Source organism: Enhydra lutris, unplaced genomic scaffold (genome assembly GCF_002288905.1).
Source record: "Enhydra lutris kenyoni isolate GAN:26980312 unplaced genomic scaffold, ASM228890v2 scaffoldscaffold28, whole genome shotgun sequence".
Classification (NCBI taxonomy): domain Eukaryota; kingdom Metazoa; phylum Chordata; class Mammalia; order Carnivora; family Mustelidae; genus Enhydra; species Enhydra lutris.
Window position 1 is genome coordinate 25,009,241 of NW_019154112.1, and position 19,173 is coordinate 25,028,413.

Below are 19,173 nucleotides of genomic sequence, written 5' to 3' on the forward strand. Positions count from 1 at the left end.
GCTGTCCTGGACTACCAAGGAATGGGCCTAGTCTGGGTAATTTCTATTCTTGGAGACTTTCATGAGGCTTTAGTTCTAGCTTCCCATGAGGGGTTCAGGTAGGACGGCCTCCCAGGAGCTCACTCTATGAGATGCTCTTACTCTTAGTAGAATATCCATCTCCATATTCAGTCTTTCTGAAAGGCAGGGCATGTCTGCTGCCAACAAGAAGGCTGGCAGAAGACCTCGCTTTCTCTGGTTCTGATCCAAATGTAAGGAACTAGTATGAAATAACCTCAAACCTGAAATTCCACTACCAGCTCTTTGCCCTCTGTGAGCTGTGGGCACAGCTCTTTCAGAGAGGTGGGAAAAGGAGAGAGTGGGAGGAACCACAAAGGAAGCCCAATTTGTTTGTGTTAATCAGAGACCTACCCACTTTCTTAATTGATTGTTCACTAAAGTAGCTTGATGCTTCTTTAGCCTGGGAGCTGAATGTAATCAACTTTTCTTTGTTTCTGTAAAAAAAAATTTTTTTTTCTTTTTGCCCTTAAGGAGATCATTATTTCTATTATATGAAGATGGTAGCCCAAACATTAAAAGTAATTAGAGCAGATGACAGTGAATACTTCTATTGTAAAATACACTGATGCTTATAAATGGGTTTTCCTTCTCTGGCTTCCTTCTTTTCCCTCTGCCACCACATATTCATTTTGTTTCCCTTCAGGTGTAAAGGAGAGGAAAAAAGAAGGAGGGGAAGAAAGGTTCCCCTGGTGTATGAATCGGAGGAGCTGTCAAAGGTTCATAGCAGGGAAAGTGTACTCCCGTGTATTCAATCACTGAAATTAAGTGTTTTCAAAGGCAGTGCAGTCATGGGTCCATTGCATGGGGAAATAACGCGCTGTAGTCCATCACTTAAAATGTTAACCTTGTCTCTTACTAGTGACTGGGAACAGAAACACATGCTCTGTGCTCGCTGGTTAAATGGCAGCGTGTCAGCTCTGTGGAAAAGGCTAGCGTGTATCTGTCAATCTTCTGGTTTGGCTTTATGAGTGTATGTGTGCACTGGCATGTGTGTGGTGTGCGCACACACATACACACTTGCCCACACTTTTATTTGCATTTATGTAGCCTTCAGGGACCTGGATTTTTGCTTATTGGAAAATGAGGAGAACTGAACCAGTTTCCAGTATTTTGATGCATATCCTTCACTAAGATCTTTTGGTTTGTTAGTCTCCACACTCTTAAATAGCTGTATTATATACTTATTTATTTTAAATTATAGGAAGTTTCATCTTGGACGTATTTAAATATTGATGGAGTATATCGGTGTACTGTACTGAGTGTATTATAGGTACACGGGCAATATCAGATCTTATTACTAACCTGATAGCATGAATTGGAATGTGCCAGGAGTCAGCACACATTTTCTGCAAAGACCCAAATTGTAAATACGTTAGGTTTTGTGAGCAGTATCATCTCTGTCACAAACTCAAAGCAGCTATAAACAATATGCAAATAAATGGTCAAAGCCACGTTCTAATAAAAATTTATTTATCCTAACAGTGGGTGGGCCAGATGTAAGCTATAGTTTGCTGACCTGGTTCTATACCCCTGAATATTTTACATGATTCTTTTCTCTATGGCATATAAAGAACTTGAAGCCTTTATGCAGTGGCTTAAAGAAGAAACAATCGTCCCACTGAACCAGCAGGAAGGTTATAGAGCTGGGCAGTGTTCCTTCGGACCTCCGTCCTGCCTGCCCTCCTTGTTGAGCCTGTGGCACTCCACGCATGCTCCTTCCTTAGGCTCTTGCCAGATAGCCTCTGGCTCACACTCCACTCCTCGACCCCAATCCTTTATCAGAGGCACGGTCCCTGATCACTAGATATAAAATAGCTCCTTCCATCCTGGCACTTCTGATACTTTTCACCCTGCCTTTTTTTTTTTTCCTTTCTTCCAGAGCACTTTATTTATTTATTTATTTATTTATTTATTTTAAGGATTTTCTTTATTTGACACACACAGAGAGAGAGGGAGAACGCAAGCTGGGTGGGGAGGGGAGTTGTAGAGGGAGAGGGAGAAGCAGTCTCCCTACTGAGCAGGGAGCCTGATGCTGGGCTCCATGGGGGGAGAGGAGGACGCCAGGATCATGACCTGAGCAGAAGACAGACGCTTTATCAACTGAGCCAGCCAGGTGCCCCTCACATTATTTGTTTTATGTATTTAACTTTATCTCCCTAAAATGTAAGCTCCATGAGGTCAGGGATTTTTTTGTTTTGTGCCTTGACCAGTGTCTGGCAGGTAATAGGTGCTCCATAAATGTTTGTTGAATCCAGAGGTCCATCTGCTTTGTTGTTCCAGGCAAGAAAACTGAAAAGAGCCTGGGACTGGGAAGCGGGATTATGCCGGTTAACGTGCGTGCGAACATATGGAGCCACTATTATTAATTTTTTAAAATTTGAAAAATTTTCAGTTTAAAGTAGAGAGGGCAGTACGTGTATTTTTCAGTTGTGAGGGTTTATTGATACTGTAAGTAGGATGTGTAGCGTGGTGCCTGGGAAAGGAGAGGAACGGAAGGGTCTGTAGCTATCATTGTCATTATTGCTTTCTCGGACAAGTGGGATGATCTTCCAGTTTGTAATTCAGAAGAGTCATTGTTAGAGGAGATCTGAAGATTCACATGGAAGAGACGATAAAGAGAGGCTCTGTAAATTTGTTCTGTTTGCAGACTGTTAATAGTCCCCTGAAGCTCAAAAGTGTGAAAATAACTTGCATGCAAGAAGCATTCAGTTAATATCAATATTCGTTGTGAAATAATGGGAATTTAGGATGTGTATAGAACCCAGAGGTAAGCTGGTAAATTGCCTTGTTTTCTAGCAGGGACAATGGGGAAATTTGAACTGGGCACGCGCCTCTGGCAAAAGGTATGGTTGCCATTTCTTTGAGGAGTCAATGGGTTGGACTGTACAGAAGGGCTTTCTCATGTTATCTCATAATCATGAAGGGTTTATAAGCACCAAGAAAAGAAAGGGATCACTTAGAGCCAGCATGAGCTCAGTAAGAACAAATTATGCCAAACTAATTTAATTTCCTTTTTGTTCCCTAAGGAGTTATTCGATTATAGGTCAGGGGCTCTATTTGTAATCCTGGATTTGTAGATGGTTGACTTTTCTAAAATAAGCATTTTTTGTTTCATAATCATCTGAAATAATCTTAGCCTGTGTTAATTTATCTGCAGTGTCCAGATTAAAAAAAAAAAGAAGAAGAAGAAAAGGTGATTAGTAAGCTGGGTTTTACTTCTAAGGCAGTTCCGGCCAGGGTCAGTCAGCTAATCTGCTGACCTCCCATAGCCTCTTGGTTATCCCTTTAGTTATTACACTTTATATTAATTATCTGGCTATTTATCTTTTTCTCAATGATAATATGAGCACCTTAAGAACAAGGATGAGGTCACATGCACCTACAAGAGATGCCTTTACATCAGCTCAAACATAAAAAGTTTGGGATTTCAATTGGCTGGCAAGTTAAATGTCATCCAACTTTATAATACTATTATTAAAGTAGCCAAGACTATTAGTTGGGAGAACAAGTGTTATTTAATAAATGATGTGAAGACAGTTAACTATTTGAGGGGAAAAAAAAGGAAAAATGGGAAACTTCTAACCAACATAAATTCTAAATTCATTGAGGATTAACATATATAAGACCCTCCAAATCAAGAAGAATATATAAGTGACATTTATGTCAGAATGAAAAAAGGGTGTCCTATGCATAAAATAAGAGGATGTCACAAGAGAAAATATAAATATGTTTGTTTTCATCAAACTTAAAAACATTTCCACGTGAAAGAGCATTGAAAAAAATTTGTAGCTTCCTAGCCAATTATTTTAGTTATTAAGTGATGGTATCATGATTAAGAGCCCAAATAAGACTTGACCATTTAAACCTACTTGAGGGGTGCCTACTACATGCCAGACATTATAGGAACTGGGGGTACAGCCAAAATTCAAGAAGCTGTCATGAAGGTTGTATTTTATTGGAGGTTGATGGGCTATAAACAAGTATACCGTGTTTCCGTGGTGACCAAAACTTTGGAGAAAATGAAGAAGAGTCAGGAGTAGAGAGAATGTTGGTCACAGGGACCTGTCTTTTCCTGTTTCCTGAGCCTGCATGCTCAAGAAGGCATTCTGGTGAGGTGTCAAGACTGGTCTTCCTTGTCTTTGTCACGTAGGAGATACTGTGACTGGAGACAGGCCCCCACTCTACCTCCTCCACCCGCCCAGCTTGACACAGATGCTCACAAATAGGTCTCTGCTGTGCTTGGTGTTCCAACTTGCTGATCAATGACTTCTTTCAAGATGACTCTGGTGGTGTTTGGTGTTGCAAGTACATTTAAGGTGACATGTAATATTTGCAGACACTGCACATTCCGTGAAGTTCACAGAAGTGCTGACATGCCGTAAGAAGAAAACAAATTGCATAAGCTTCCTTGCTGAGGCAGGAAAGTTTGTGTGTGTGTGTGTGTGTGTGTGTGTGTGTGTGTGTGTATGTATATATATATATATATATATATATATATATATATATATGCTCACATATACATAAGTTTATATATACAGATTTATTTGGGGTTATTTGTACTGAAGTAAAGATGAGGGCATGTTCTAGATAGTTCTTAAATCTCCACCCCCACTCCCATAGGCCTGTGAGGAAATGGTTTTGGGGATGGGAATGAGTCATTTGTTTATCTCAAAGGAGAAAACGAAAGCTAAAGGCTGAGCACCTTGGGGAGTACAGGGGAAAGAGCTTATATTCAGGGGAAGTGAAACATGCGTTGACCAATGAGTTGCGTTGGTAACAAGGAACATGGCTGTCACCAAATACCTCATGTTGGTATCAGCTGAGAGGCTCTCTGGTATATTGACAAGATGTCTTTTAAAATACCCTTAGCGGGGGCACCTAGGTCGCTCAGTGGGTTAAGCATCTGATTCTTGGTTTAGGCTCAGGTCATGATCTCAGTGCCCTGAGATCCAGGGAGCCCTTCTTAGGGCTCTGCCCTCAGCCCAGTGGGCTTGGGATTCTCTCCCTTTCCCCCTCCCTCCCCTGGGCTCTTTCCCCCTCTTCTTCTTCCCTTTTGTCTTGCCTCTCTGCTCCTTCTCTGTTCCTCCTCCTCTGCTGCTCTCCCCACCCCTATGCGCTGTGTCTCTTGAATGAATGAATGAATAAATAAGTCTTTAAAAAAATCCCTAAACATTCTTTTTTGCTTAATTGGATCAAAGTGATAGGGATCAGAAGATAAGGACATTGGAAAGTGAGCCACTCCCACTGTGTCCTGGAGTGTTGCCCTGGTGATCACAGACTACCACTGGCACAGGGAATGATGTTACAGTGTGTCATATGAAACAGTCAAGAGCTAAGAGCTTGTGTTTGTAATGACAGGCTCAAGGACAACTTGCAACCACTGCCATACGTTTCTTTTTCACTTCCCCAGGTGGCTGCTGGATAGTTGAGGCGCATTCATTTTTTTAGAGCTTTTAGTATTTAGCCATTGTTTTGTACTAAAGCATAAGCATACCTTAAAATGCACACATCTCATGATACCATTATAATGCCAAGGAGAAGTTTGGGCACAAAGGAAGCTTAGGTCTCTTGAAACTTACTTAATACTTAACATTTACATTCATTTCAAATCTACCACACTGACTAGAGACACTGAAGGTGAAAGAAAAAAAATGGTAAAAGATTTCACAAGGGAGATGGAATTTGAGTCTGGGGTTTTCATTCAGATACACTCACTGTCATTTGGTTTAAGTTAAATAGAGCTTGAAAATGTAGAGAGCAATGTGAAAGTATGTGGGCCAAACCCAGTGGCTCAAACCTGTTGGCTGCAGATTTGTAAGTATTCTGGGTTTCTGCCTATTTGTTCACCTGCTGTATGAGGAAGGTGGTTGGACTCACATATGTGTGTGTGTGTAACATCTGTAAATGTGTGGATGGAATTAGCAGCTGGATGATTCACTTAGGATGATTATTTCATCGATTTTCATTGAGCACTTGCTATGTGTCAGATTCTTTTTTGGGGTGTGAGGATATAGAAACAACCAAAACAAAGTCCTGGCTTTTGTTTGGTCAGCTCAATATGTGAGAAAAACACACAGAATTAAAGATCTTATCCCAGAATAAAGCAGTATTTGGGAGAAGGAGTGACTGGAGATGCTATTTTATTAAGGAGATACGGTAGGAGCTATTACGTGCTCAGAGACCTGAATGAAGTAGGTGAGGGGGCCAGCAGGTATTTTGAGGAAGAGAGTTCCAGGAGAGGCTAAGATAAGTGAAAAAAATCTGTGTTGGGAGCCTCCTCTGCATGGGTCCCTTCTGTCCTCACCACTGTGGCCTCTGATACAACCTTCAAACTCCCTGAGCCTTTGTTTTCCCAAGGATGAGGAGGAGATAACAATATTTGACCTTTTCACTTGCCAAGGTGGGGGCTGAGTGTAGCAATTTTTGAAGGTGGCCAGGCTGGGCCAAGACGTTATATAACACATGGAGGACAGCTAATGTGTACACACACAGGTGCTTCAGAGCAAGAGAGGAAGTCTTAAAAGTTCACTTAAAGCTAGATAACAGGTATCAGTGCTAATTCTAAGTGTTAAGATGTTCTCAATTAATGGAAGATACCATGGAATGGCCTTCCTTTGACCCTCTTTCATACCTAATTGATGTCTAATTGTTCTAGATCTTTCCACCCCAAGAACCTTGGTTTTTTTTTTTTTGTCGTTCTGTAGCTGGGGTATGGATCTGACCACCTGGTTGATGTCTCAGGAAGAGCTGTGCTGCTGAATGCTTCAGAGCCCTTACAACTCATCCACATCCCCATCTGGCTGGGCTCACTGGCCTTCCTTAAGAACCTGAGCTTCAGGGGCTGGTTTGGAGGAAACATCTGGGTCCCTTTTTGGCATACATCTCCCTCCCCCTAGCCCTTGTCGCTAGTTCATCCTCAGACTTTGATGCAGAAGTGTTATATGATGGATCATGAACATGACCATTCCCTGGGCCCCACCTCCTGTGCTTCCGATTCCGTCCCGGTGGCTCTGAGGGACTCTGCACCTTACACAGTTCTGAGTGACTCTCTTTAAAATGAAGGGACAGGATTTCTCTAGAGTTTTTCCATTTCTGACCTTCTAGGAATTTAGGCTTTTTCGAAAGTCCTCTGGTTCACCTTCTCTGCTGTTGACTTTACCATCTTCGTCCAGTTCAGCCTCTTCAGCTTCTCACCACTTTATTCCATTCCATTTTCCTCCTATTCACCTCCCTTTCCTCTTTATGGATTTTATGGGAGTGAATGAAGGGATTTTAAGAACATATAATGTGTATAGCCTGTTAAAGACCACTTTGTGGAATTTCACCTCCCTTTGCCTAGCTCCGGTGTGAAATCAGTAGAGAGCTAACCTTCTCTCCTACTTTTTGAGTCTATGGATGGTGTTCGTGGGGCTCTGGTTCATACAACTCACAAAGATGCTCACACACCACCCCTTCTTCCTTTCATGGTGTTGGTGCTGCTGATCACTATGCCTTACGCTTTTCTGTCTCTTAAACTGAGAGGAGTCCCTGGCTTTTTTCTTGTTTGTAGGTTTAGAGAATGAAAGATCCTGCTTTTCCTTATGCCAAAGGCTTGTTGGTGATTGGGTTGGGTACACAACTCAAGACTATTGAGCTGGGGGGTCAGTACACTCTCCTGGCTGTTTTGGCTACACATTTTTCCATTTTCTCTCTCAGAACTACTGCAGGGTACTATTCTCTGTGTAGGTATAGTTATTGGTGTTATAAACAGGCCTTTCCTTCCTAATGATCTTCTCCCATCTGTCTCTAACCCTTCACAAGAGGATCTTCTAGGCAGTTCTTTTATAGAAACTCAGACTTCACATTTGGTTCGAATCTAGGCAGGAAGAAGAAGCATGTGGAAAGAGGCAGACACATGTGTGTACTACCTTGAGGGAAACACCTTCTCGATTCTGATTTTATTATACTAATCATAAGTATAATCCCATAACTGCTCAAGACATTTAGATATGTTCTCGGTCTCTTCCATGAACTGAGTACTGCTTTCTTGGTTTTCACATTCTTCTTTTGAAAACATGTGACTTAAGTATGACCATAAATTAAAAGGAAAGTTAATGGTTCTGGGAGGGAGACTGGAGGCTGGGTGGGGATGGGGTGCTTCCTTATTTGGGCTCCTTACAGCCTCGCTCCCGGCCCCTCACTCAAAGTTTCCAGGCTATCATGTGAAGGCAGTGGGCATTTCACCCATACATTTCATTTTCAGCATGGATGCACCAAGCTCAAAGGGAAAGGCAACAATAATATCAAAAAAAAAAAAAAAAAAAAAAAAAAGAGTAGGAGGATGGATCAGAACACTTGGAAAGAGGAATGTTCCTATAAAACAGGGACACTTGGCAGTACAGCCAGTGAAAAATGATACCAATTACATAAAGCAAAATGCCACCCATCAAGCAGAACATTTTAATTCTCTTTATTCCAGGCTATTTATGACTTTTTGTTCAAGACTCAACGCGTGTCTGTAAAAATAAAAAATGGATTCGACCCTGTCTATTAGGTAGAAGGGGGCTTGTTCTAGGAAAAAAAAAGGAAAAAAGGTAAGAAAACATTAGCAACATGACATTGTTGGAGAGTTCCAGTGGCCGACACAGAGACATTTCAAGTGCAACTTTGCCTCTTCTGTATTTTTCCCTTTTTGAGTTGGTGGTATGAGGAAGAGAGGGTGACTGATTTTATTGAGACGTTTGACATTATATGTAAATTAACTTTAGTTTAAGAAGTTCCCATTTAGATTGATCCCCCCTACTATCCTGCTTTAAAACAAAACAAAACAAAACAAAACAAAATAAAACATTAAAACTTTTCCAGGGCAGCTTTTCCTTTCATTTCTGCCGGAGGTGGTCGAGGGCTCACAGCTGGTTTCCTGAAAGAGTGCCACAAGATGGCGACAACGTCACGGTGGAGAACGGCCATTCCCTGCTGCTTGATACCAACACAAGCATCCTCAGCTTACTGCACGTTAAAGGTCTGTGGAGTGTGGAGACTGGTGGTGGCATTACTGTGTATAATTCTACCACTTTGGGGGAGCAGGATGGAGGGGAACTTTTTGGACAAGTTCCAGCTCTTGATTGACAACTTATACTGGGAACAAATCGAAATTTTACCATAAAAGGAAGAAGTGGTCAGAGGGTTAAAAATGAAGGCCCTGTCTTTTGCCTATTGTAAGCACAGAGCTTAATTATTTTATTTTTCCAAATACAAGAAGGTTAACAGTGTTATCAAAGAATACGCTTCTTTATTCCAGCACTTTGTAGTCGTGCTTGTCCAGGGTAGCCCCCACAATGTAGCAAAATGCTCTGAAACTGGTTAAGGCTGTTGCCTTTGAAATTCCCTGCCAAGAAAGCAATGTCTTCCTGCTTTTACCCTATTGTGGTTTTGACTTCCTGGTCCCATGGAAAGTCATATAAATAGGCTTCCTTATTGCAAAGCTGGCCACATAGCTCTAGGGTCTGGGAAGTTGGACGAGACTGAGAATTCAAATTTCAACTCCTCCACCACATCACCAATTGACTAAGTCACTTATTTCACCTCTTTGAGCATTTGTTTCCTTATCTGCTAAATGAGAATAAAAATCGTTGCTTATTTCAGTGGCTGATAATAAGGAATGTTTATCAAAGTGACTGTCTTCATTGGCAAATGAAAATAGCTTTGGAAATGTGATTAGTTATGGGTAGCTATAAAACTCTGCACTGAAACATTACTCTTTACTAAAAATATATTTAACACTTATAGGGGCATTTGCTCTTGTTAAAGTAAGAGCATGGCTACATAAGGGAAAAGCAAATATTTTGAAGGGGATAAACCAATGTAATATTGATACCTGTCTCATATAGACAGAATCAGGTTTTTCTGATTAGGTGTTTTACATTTTGTATTTTAGAAAGTACCCCCCACCCCCGGCCCCGGTAACAAGGAAGAAGTTTTCAGGCAAATCAGTTAATTAGTACCCTTTAGGAAAAATGGTCTGTCAGTTTGGGATCTTGACCTCTTTGTGGGTTGTGTGTATGTGTGTGTGTGTGTGTGTGTGTGTGTGCGTGTGTGTGTGTGTGTGTGTGTGTGCGCGCACGCGCACGTGTGACTAGTGGCTTTGGGGGATGCTGACTTATCAATGGACATCAACTACCTAAAGATCAACAATGACACAGGAAGACTACAGACTTAAAATCTCAGCTTAAAGATGCTCTTTGTAGACCTTTAACCAGGGGTCAAATGCTGCTGGGGGATGGGATGACCTTTAGGCTCTCAGGGTCTTTGCCTTTTATTGATATCATTTGGGAGAACGTCCCAGCTCAAAGTCTTGCCCAACTGAGTCTCTGGATGTCCCATTAGTTCCAGGTCAGTATTCAATCAAGAAAAGGTGTTGATAGAGCCGCGAGAGCCTGAAGATGGGAAAGAGGCATCAGAAAGGGGGCAAAGGCTAAGGGAAAGACAAGGACATGTGGAATATACACTTGGTTCCTCACTCTTGGAGATTTCAAGATCTAAATAATGAAAATACTTGTCACCTTTCAAAAGTGGCTTTTATTAGTATTCCTAGTCCAGGCAATATATTTCAGTCTCATTATTTGAAGTAAGAGAGCTAGGTTTAGAAGAGCAAACCCTTATCTTGCGGAGAGGGAGAAGGAGTTATCTAAAGGATCCCATCTTTCTCTTGGAGAGTAGGGACATTGGTCGGAATGTAAGGGTAAGTAGTAGACACCAGTTTCTGTACATGTAGGTACAGGAGGTGTTGGCAGGAAGCAGGGTTGCCTGGAATGAAATTGAGTGTTTTGTCATATGTGTATGGGTCATAACTTCTAGAAAGAATGAGAATGGGGAAGAGGCACAGGTCATATTTGATTCAGCCAGTGACTTATTGATACTTAGTAAGTGGCCTAGGAACTTGTATGAGATATGAGAAAAAGTGAAGAATAATACTTAATGTTAGTAATATGCATATCACTAAAGAAATTAATTAGAGAGCAAATATTAAAAAAGTAAAATTTCTGGGGCACCTGGGTAGCTCAGTGGGTTAAGCCTCTGCCTTTGGCTTAGGTCATGATCTCAGATAGGTCCTGGGGTTGAGCCCCTCATCGGGCTCTCTGCTCAGTGGAGAGCCTGCTTCCCCCTCTCTCTCTGCCTGCCTCTCTGCCTACTTGTGATCTCTGTCTGTCAAATAAATAAATAAAATCTTTGGGGAAAAAAAGCAAAACTTCTGATTCTAAAAATTGTGTTGCAAGCAGTGAGGTAGAATGGGGTCCAGAGGACTCAGGGTATGAAAGATTGAGATTAGAACTGGGTGGTAGAGAGAAGGTGAAGAGCCTATTATTTATGAGACAAGTTTTGACCATCCATATACACAGAGAATCTAAATTTGAGGAACTTCCCCATGTTGCTTATTGGAACTGTACGTGTCCAGTGGTTCAGGCCAAAAGCCCTGGAATCATCCTGGACTTCTTTCTTTTTCTTACTTCCCATGACCAATCCATCACTGAATTTTGTCTGGACCTTTGACATATGTCCATATATCAACATCTCCATTGGTACCAACCTAGTCCTAACCAACATAATTTTTGGCTGGGACCATTTCAAATGGCCTTGTAATTGGTTCCCATGTTTCTGATTCTTTGTTTTACTTAGAAGAAGACCCCCAATTTTTATTTAGGGCAGCAGTGTATCCAGCTAAAATGCTATATTTCCTGGCCTTCTTTATGGTTAGACATAGCCTTGTGACTAAGAGCTGGTCAATGAGATATAAGGGGAGGTAGGGAACAGGACATCTGGGAAATGTCCTGAAGTAGAGTGGACCTAATAGGAGGCATGCTCTATTTGTCCTTTCTTCTTTCTCTTCTTTACTTCTTGGAATGTAAATGTGATTGTTCCCATTTTTAGCTGACATCTCGACAATGAGGTGGTTCATTAAGAATGGGGAAGCAGAAAAATGGGAGAAACCCAGGACCCTGATGACATTGGAGTTGCCTTAGTAGCATGGCAACTCGGTCTGCCCATCTCTGAAGTTATTTCACATGTTTAAGTCATGGTATTTGACTTTTATGCCATATGCTAAAAAATAAAACAAAACAAAACAAAACAAAACAAAAAAACCCACAAACAAACAAAAAACCAAAACACACAACACAAAACAAAAAACAACAACCCAATAGTTTATTGTCCACATCCTTTAAAAACATGTCAGATCTTGTACTTCGTTCCTCTAACGCCCCCCAGTGGCTTCCCATCTCATTAGGAGTAAAATCTGACCTTAACCATTATCAAACATCTGATCTCTTCATTGACCTGTGTTTCTTATTTGCTCTGCTCCAGCTCTTTGATAAATATACCAGGCGTACACACCTACCTCAGGCTTTGTCCATAATATCCTTTGCCTGGAATATTCTTCCTCCAGATATTCATGTGGCTCACTTTTTTTGTTTGCTCTTTGAGAAAATGTCCAGTTATCAGAGAGGCCTTGCTGGTCATCTTTTCTGAAATTGCAATCACTTCTTATCTACTTTGCTTTACTTTTCTTTATAACATTTATCACCACAGAACATATTATAAATTTCCTTGTTTGTTTACAGTCTGCTTCCTCTGCTAGAATAAGCTCAAAAAGGCAAACGACCTCAGCAATTTATTTGCTACTATTTCTTCAATGTCTAGGACACCGAATTTATGTGTTGATGGTTGAATAAAACCATGTGTTTCTGGTTGATGGAGAAGTAAAATGGTGCAGAGTTCAGATCTTGGGTGAAATTTAAGAAGTGTAATTTTTATTTTTATTTTTATTTTTTTAAAGAATTTATTTATTTGACAGACAGAGATCACAAGCAGGCAGAGAGCCAGGCGGAGAGAGAGAGAAGCAGGCTCCCTGCTGAGCAGAGAGCCTGATTCAGGGCTTGATCCCAGGATCCTGAGTTCATGACCTGAGTGAAGGCAGAGGCTTTAACCCACTGAGCCACCCAGGCACCCAGAAGTGTAATTTTTAACCTCTTGCTTTGTTCATTATTACTTTTCCTAACTAATTAACTTTTACTGTCCTTCGTTCTCACATATGTATGCATGCATAGGTACACAGGTAAACACACATGTATATATGCACATACGTATACTTATAAATGTGTGTATATTTTTACGTATATGTATACAAACATATACCATATATAAATGTATGCAATTATGAGTTGTGAGAAATATAAAATTCATTATTAAGTTACTTTTCCATTTCTAAAAGTCATTTGAAACTGGTAAAGGACTCCAACTCTCAAAAATCTGGTTGCTAGCATAGCTCTAAACCTTTAATGTCTTCTGTTGTCTATAATATGTGTGAAAGTTCTTAAGAGATAATAACAAGTTTTCCAAATATGAGATTGAATCATCATCATCATCAACAGTAATTCAGTCTCTGATTCTGTTACTGTCTCTCTCTTTCATACCCTTTCACGGTATCAGAAAAATAGCTGAGTGGAATTTTCTTTGTTTTTTCTGATACCGTCAGGGGCCACGATTAAGGATGAACAGTTTCAAGCCCAAAAATAATTTCTTCAAAAGATTTGAACAAATGAAATCAAAAGTGTGATAGTAGGAGCACTTTCTCAGCCATCCCCACGGTATTCCAAAGGTGACGTTCCACATGAAATATGGTACAGACTTCGAAAGGATTCGTGCTATATAACAATGAAACTAGATCCCTTGACAACTATATTTAGAAGTACTTTATGAAAATACTGCATCCTCTATATTTTTTTCCATTCATGGAAGCCAGCCTCCCAATATGTAGAAGTGGAGGCCCCTACATCGGGAAAACCAGTACTTCTATGTATGGCCCTCAAGAGTCTTGAGTTCTTGGTGCCTTGCTTGTATTTCCATCTGTAAAATAGAACTGACATCCTTTTCTTACTAGTACAATTTATATAGTAGAAAGAAGGGTTATAAATTTCTCTGAGGCAAAATTTTTGCTATTATTTATGAGGCTGTATATACTGATTTCTGAACTTTATTAAAAAATGGCATCTTAATTTTGTGACCATAAGAGCTTCAGCTATATTTATTAGTATTTTGCCTTAATTAGCAAGATATTCAGAACTTCCATTTACTTACTATCTGTAATTCTTCGTTCCTTTTCTCTCTCTTTCTCTTTTTTTTTAGATTATTTTTTTGGGGGTACTGTTAAACACAAAAGAGAATTAACCCAATCAATTAATACTAATGAGCTGGGATGGAAATAGGCATATTGCCTTGATTTAATTAATTATATTTTTCGTTCTTTTATGTTAAGATGCCCAACGGCCATAGGCTTGCTGAATTAAAATTTATTATTTTATCCCAAGTAATTATGATGAGCCATAATAACAAAGGAGGGACGTTACCCTCTTGTCAGAGCTTATACATCCTGGGCAAGGAACTTGAATTTGTGGTCGGTAGTTGAAGAAACATTTATGTTTTCTGAATGAAGCAATGAATTTCTCTCTGTTCTGGTGGCCAAGCAGTTTGACATAAAGTGGCCTAGCGATAATGATTAAGAAAGGGCCAATTATGGGGCAACTGGGTGGCTCAGTAAGTTAAGCATCTGCCTTTGGCTCAGGTCATGATCTCAGGATCCTGGGATCGAGCCCCCACATTGGGCTTCCTGCTCAGCGAGGAGTCTGCTTCTCCTTCTCCCTCTGCTCTCCCCTATGTTTTGCTCTCTCACTCTCGCTCACTCTCTCAGATTCTTAAAAAAAAAAAAAAAAGGCCAACTGCGGGAGGATGAACCCTAGAAACCCCTCTTCCATGGCACTGGGCTCTGAAAAGGAAGGCATTTCAGTTTCTTATTACTTACAATGCCTTCTCTTTCCAGTGCTTGAGGACAGACTTGTTTCTAGTGTCTGTGGCTGCTGAATAGAGCATGGGGCTCTTTTAATGTGATTTTCTACGTTTGGTCTTCTGTTGTATACCAAGGTAGTTCAGTGCTTGGCAGGCTTTTGAGCCAGAGAGGATGGAGTCTGAATCTGGGCTCTTCAGCTTACTAGCCTTGTGACTTTGGACAACTGGCCCAGCTTCCATAAACCTCACATTTCACCTCATGAGGGTCATGCCTGTTCTAATGGCAGCAACAGTGACAGTGATGGCTAACCTTTATTGTTTGCTATTGTGGGGCAAGTCTGCAATGTGTTGCCCAAATCAGATGGATGTGTTGAATATTCTTAGGTGAGGGAATGTTCGTAAAGCTCTTAGCACAGGGCCTCGTCCAGAGTAAACATCCAGTTAATGATAGGTTTTGTTTTGTTTCCGGACTGATGGGGATAACAGAAGAGATGGCTGAAATATCAGGCCTAAGTTGCAATTTTATTTACAGATAGTGGCTGCCTCTATGTACAAAGCAAACTGGATTACTGAAAGAATTAGCTTGGTAATAAGGACCTTGGATTGCTTTTTGCCTCTGTTATCTTTGGAATACATACTGAAGTGCTTTTCTTTCTATGGCAAGAGAGGGAAAGATACAGAGATGACAGCAGCAGAGTCTATCCGTTTGGTTGTCTCCATTTTCCTTGTTATTTTGACTTCACAGAAGCCATGTTTTTCTGGTGCCATTTGGCATAGGGTCTTATTTTCTCCAAATTTTTTTTTTAATGGTCTCCAGTTTTGAAGATACTCAGATCTTTCTTGTCCATTATCTTTGGGGTGTCTAGGGCGTGCAAATGAATATTCTTAGCTCATTGAGATGAACCACCTTCTCTTGAACCACTCTCGAGTTCATTGTAGAGTTTCTTCATCCTTGGCAAGGATTTGAGGAATTCAGAGTGAGGTGTTCAGGGCTGTCCCCAACACAGCCTTTTTAACCCCAGGGATTTTCCAGTTGGTTCCTTCTAGTTAGTAGGGAATCGGACTCAGTTGCCGAGGTGCATGCTTTAGATAATGCTTTGTAGTCCCGCGATCTGGGAACGCCACGAAGCACGACTTCCCTGGGACATGACTTGTGGTTTCTCTGGGCATCAGGTCTGTGGAAGTCATTGGGCAGATTACCCTCTGCCTATAATTTCCACTTCACAGATGTCAGCATGGATTTAAAAGAAATCTACATCTGCGGGCAGGCTGGAGTTGTGCTAAAAATGAAATATTCTGCATTAATATTACTTTCTCAACTATATAGTATTTTGGTCAGTGTGAGGGAGTTTGGGGGGCAGGTCCCATTTGTTACAAATTGGTCAGTTTAAAGTAATTTATCTGGAAGTTGGCTGGAAAAGGAAATCCACTGAGTTGTCTCCTCTTCCAGCTGAGCCAGAGCGATCCTTCAGGGCAGGAGGGGAGATCAGGAGGTGTAGACTTTACAGCAAGGTGGGCTTATTACATTGTGGTCAGGAAACTGGGGGCCTGAGTTGAAATTCGAGGCAGTCCCAGATTTTCCTTTAGCTTTCAGTAAGCCGCCGGACCTCAAATCAAGATGGAAAATGCAAATGACGGCGCCTTTCTCCCCTTTGTAGGAAGGAAGTGCAGTGAAGGGCTTAAATGTACTTTCTTCCTCATAATTTCAAGCATGGTGCTCCAGAATGTGCTGGGCTTTGCAGTAGGCAGAAGAGGAAGCCTGATGAAGAAGTCAGCATCAGAAAGAAATAACCGGACTTCTTTTGAAATCCACCCTTAACTTCCTTGACCTCGTGTGTCTCTATGTGGTGGTCTTTTCCTGGGGACTACATATTTAATATAGGGCTGTGTTTTTAATTCCTTCTACCTTTGGAGAAGGTGCGGCGTAAGGCTATAAGCTCAAGAAAGCAGGAACCAGGTCCGTGTTTGCTCACGTTTGTATTACGGGACCATTATATCTTCAGGCACATGGTAGGTATTCAAGTAATTGTTGAAAGAGCTAATGAATGAATGAATGAATTTCTGACCAAAAGAAGCAGATTAATGTTAGTTGTGGATTTCTCTATCATCAGAGTCCTTCCTGGTATTCTTATATGTTAGTGGATTAGCCCAGACAGTGACCAATTTCATTTACTATTTGTGTATCAGGAGATCAGAGACAAAGGCTTTTTACTGTGGGGGACACTTGGCTCTGAAACCCCTTATTTTTCCCAATCAGACAATGACTTACATTATTTACCTCCAGAGAACAGTCCCAGACACACTTGATTAGCCTTAAATGAAAGATAAGCCATTGCTATGAGAAAGGACATGCTTTCCATAGATGGGCAGACAGACAGATAGATAGATATTAAACAATTTACAGTTTTGTGTTTTGACAACTTGAATGTCGTAACATGAAAAATGCTACCGAAAGGGACCAGTCCCTTCCTAGCACAGAAGCTATAATATTTTCAGTAATGAAAAATAAATATTTTAAACTTCCTTACTTAAAACCCTTTACTGGCTTTCCGTTAGCTTTTGAGATCAAGCCTAAACTACTTAATATGGCTTATGGAGTCCTTCAGGGTTTTTTGGTCTCTCCTTACCTCTTTACCTCATTTGTTGATTAATGATTTCCACATCCTATTTATCCAGATGGAAAACAGAACTAGAACTCTGGGATGTTTATGTATCCGGGATTCTTATGCATATAAAAACATATCAGAGACCAAGCCCTTTGTCACTTGTATTTCTCATGTACTGTAATATTCCTGCAGGTCAGGAAAAGGTATGAGGTGTTCTCACTTTTTAAATAAACAAATCCTATGAGGAAACAACTGTGATCTTTCCCTCATGAAGTTAGTATGCTACAGCCAATTTATGTTTACAATATTCAGAGAACAATTATATTTGGAACGTTTCGAATTGCTTAGAGAAATGTATCAAATTGGAGGGCTATTCAAAAATGTGATTGGGTCAGTGCTAATTTGAACTTTGGTAGGAGGGAGAAGATTATTTAGATGAATGAGTAACTTGGTAGTGAGGGAGATTTTTACCTGCCTGGAACAGACATTGAAGAAAAGGTAGGGTTTTTTGTTGGTTTGTTTTGTGTGTTTTTTCTTTTTCTTTTCTTTTTCCTGGTCTTTTGTTTCTCTTTGTAAATAGCTTTTGTTCTGAAGTCTTAAATGACATTTTAGAAACTCATGGACCAGCCAAGGGCCTTGTATACTTAGATGCCAGAACCTGTGTTGGTAAAAAGATGGGACGATTTTTTTGGAGATAGAAAGGAACCAAGAGGGTTGCCTGGATGGCTCAGTCGTTAAGTGTCTGTCTTCGGCTCAGGTCAGGATCCTAGGGTCCTGGGATTGAGTCCCACATCAGGCTTCCTGCTCAGTGGGGAGCCTACTTCTCTTTCTGCCTGCCACTCCCCCTGCTAATTCTCGCTGTCTGTCAAATAAATAAATAAAATCTTAAAAAAACAAAGGAACCAAGATTTAGTTAAGTAACAATTCATAATAGTAGCTATAATGACAAAGGCATTTATTTGTATCTGTGTTTCAGTTCCTTTAAATATTTTTATATAGTTTTCCACAAATAAGTTTAAATGTTATAATTAATATAGAACTAATCAATTTATAAAATTAATTTAATGAGTTTCATGTGTCACAGAAAAAGTGAATGTTGACTCACAATCTTTATCACCTTTCTCCATTGGCTGTACAGTTGGCCAATGCACTAAAACCAGGGTATTTTTCTTCACCTGGAGCGATTTAAACTTCATCTTGACCTTGTGGCAGTAGAGGCTGTATTTTTCACATTTTTTTTTCTTTCAACACCTCGCTGAAAGGCTGGGAAGTAACGGCACATATTGGTTGGATGGTGAAGTGAGTTATTCTGCAATCCCATCTTGTATTTCTCCATCTATTTTGGAAGAGAGTAAACAGCACAAGGCTATGGACACCTAGATCAGTTTCTTGATTGACCTAGAGTAGCAGTTCTCAAAGTGTGGTCCTCGATCCGCAGCATTACCTGGGACCTTGCGAGAAATGCAAATCTTGGGGCCCCGCAGCAGACCTGCTTTGGGTCGGAGGCCCGCCAGTCTGTCTTTTAAGACCTCCAGGGGACTGAGATGCACGCTCAAGTTTGAGAACTGCGAGCCTAAAACAATAGAGGGAGCCACATAGAATTGTCAGGACCGGAAGCCAATTAAGCTAGGCCTGCTACTTTTTTCCCAAAGGCTATGTGACCCTTTGCAAAGAGCAGTGGAAACTTGGC

At 40.7% G+C, this 19,173-nt stretch overlaps 1 protein-coding gene across 1 annotated transcript in view; it reads left to right on the top strand.

Annotated features, from left to right (window-relative positions):
• LOC111152224 (PKHD1, fibrocystin/polyductin) overlaps positions 1-19,173 on the top strand; it is a 459,207-nt gene that overhangs the window by 124,609 nt on the left and 315,425 nt on the right. Inside the window, exon 36 of the mRNA XM_022510630.1 lies at positions 8,905-9,061. Within this exon, the coding sequence (XP_022366338.1) occupies positions 8,905-9,061 (157 nt within the window). The remainder of the gene's footprint in view (positions 1-8,904; positions 9,062-19,173) is intronic.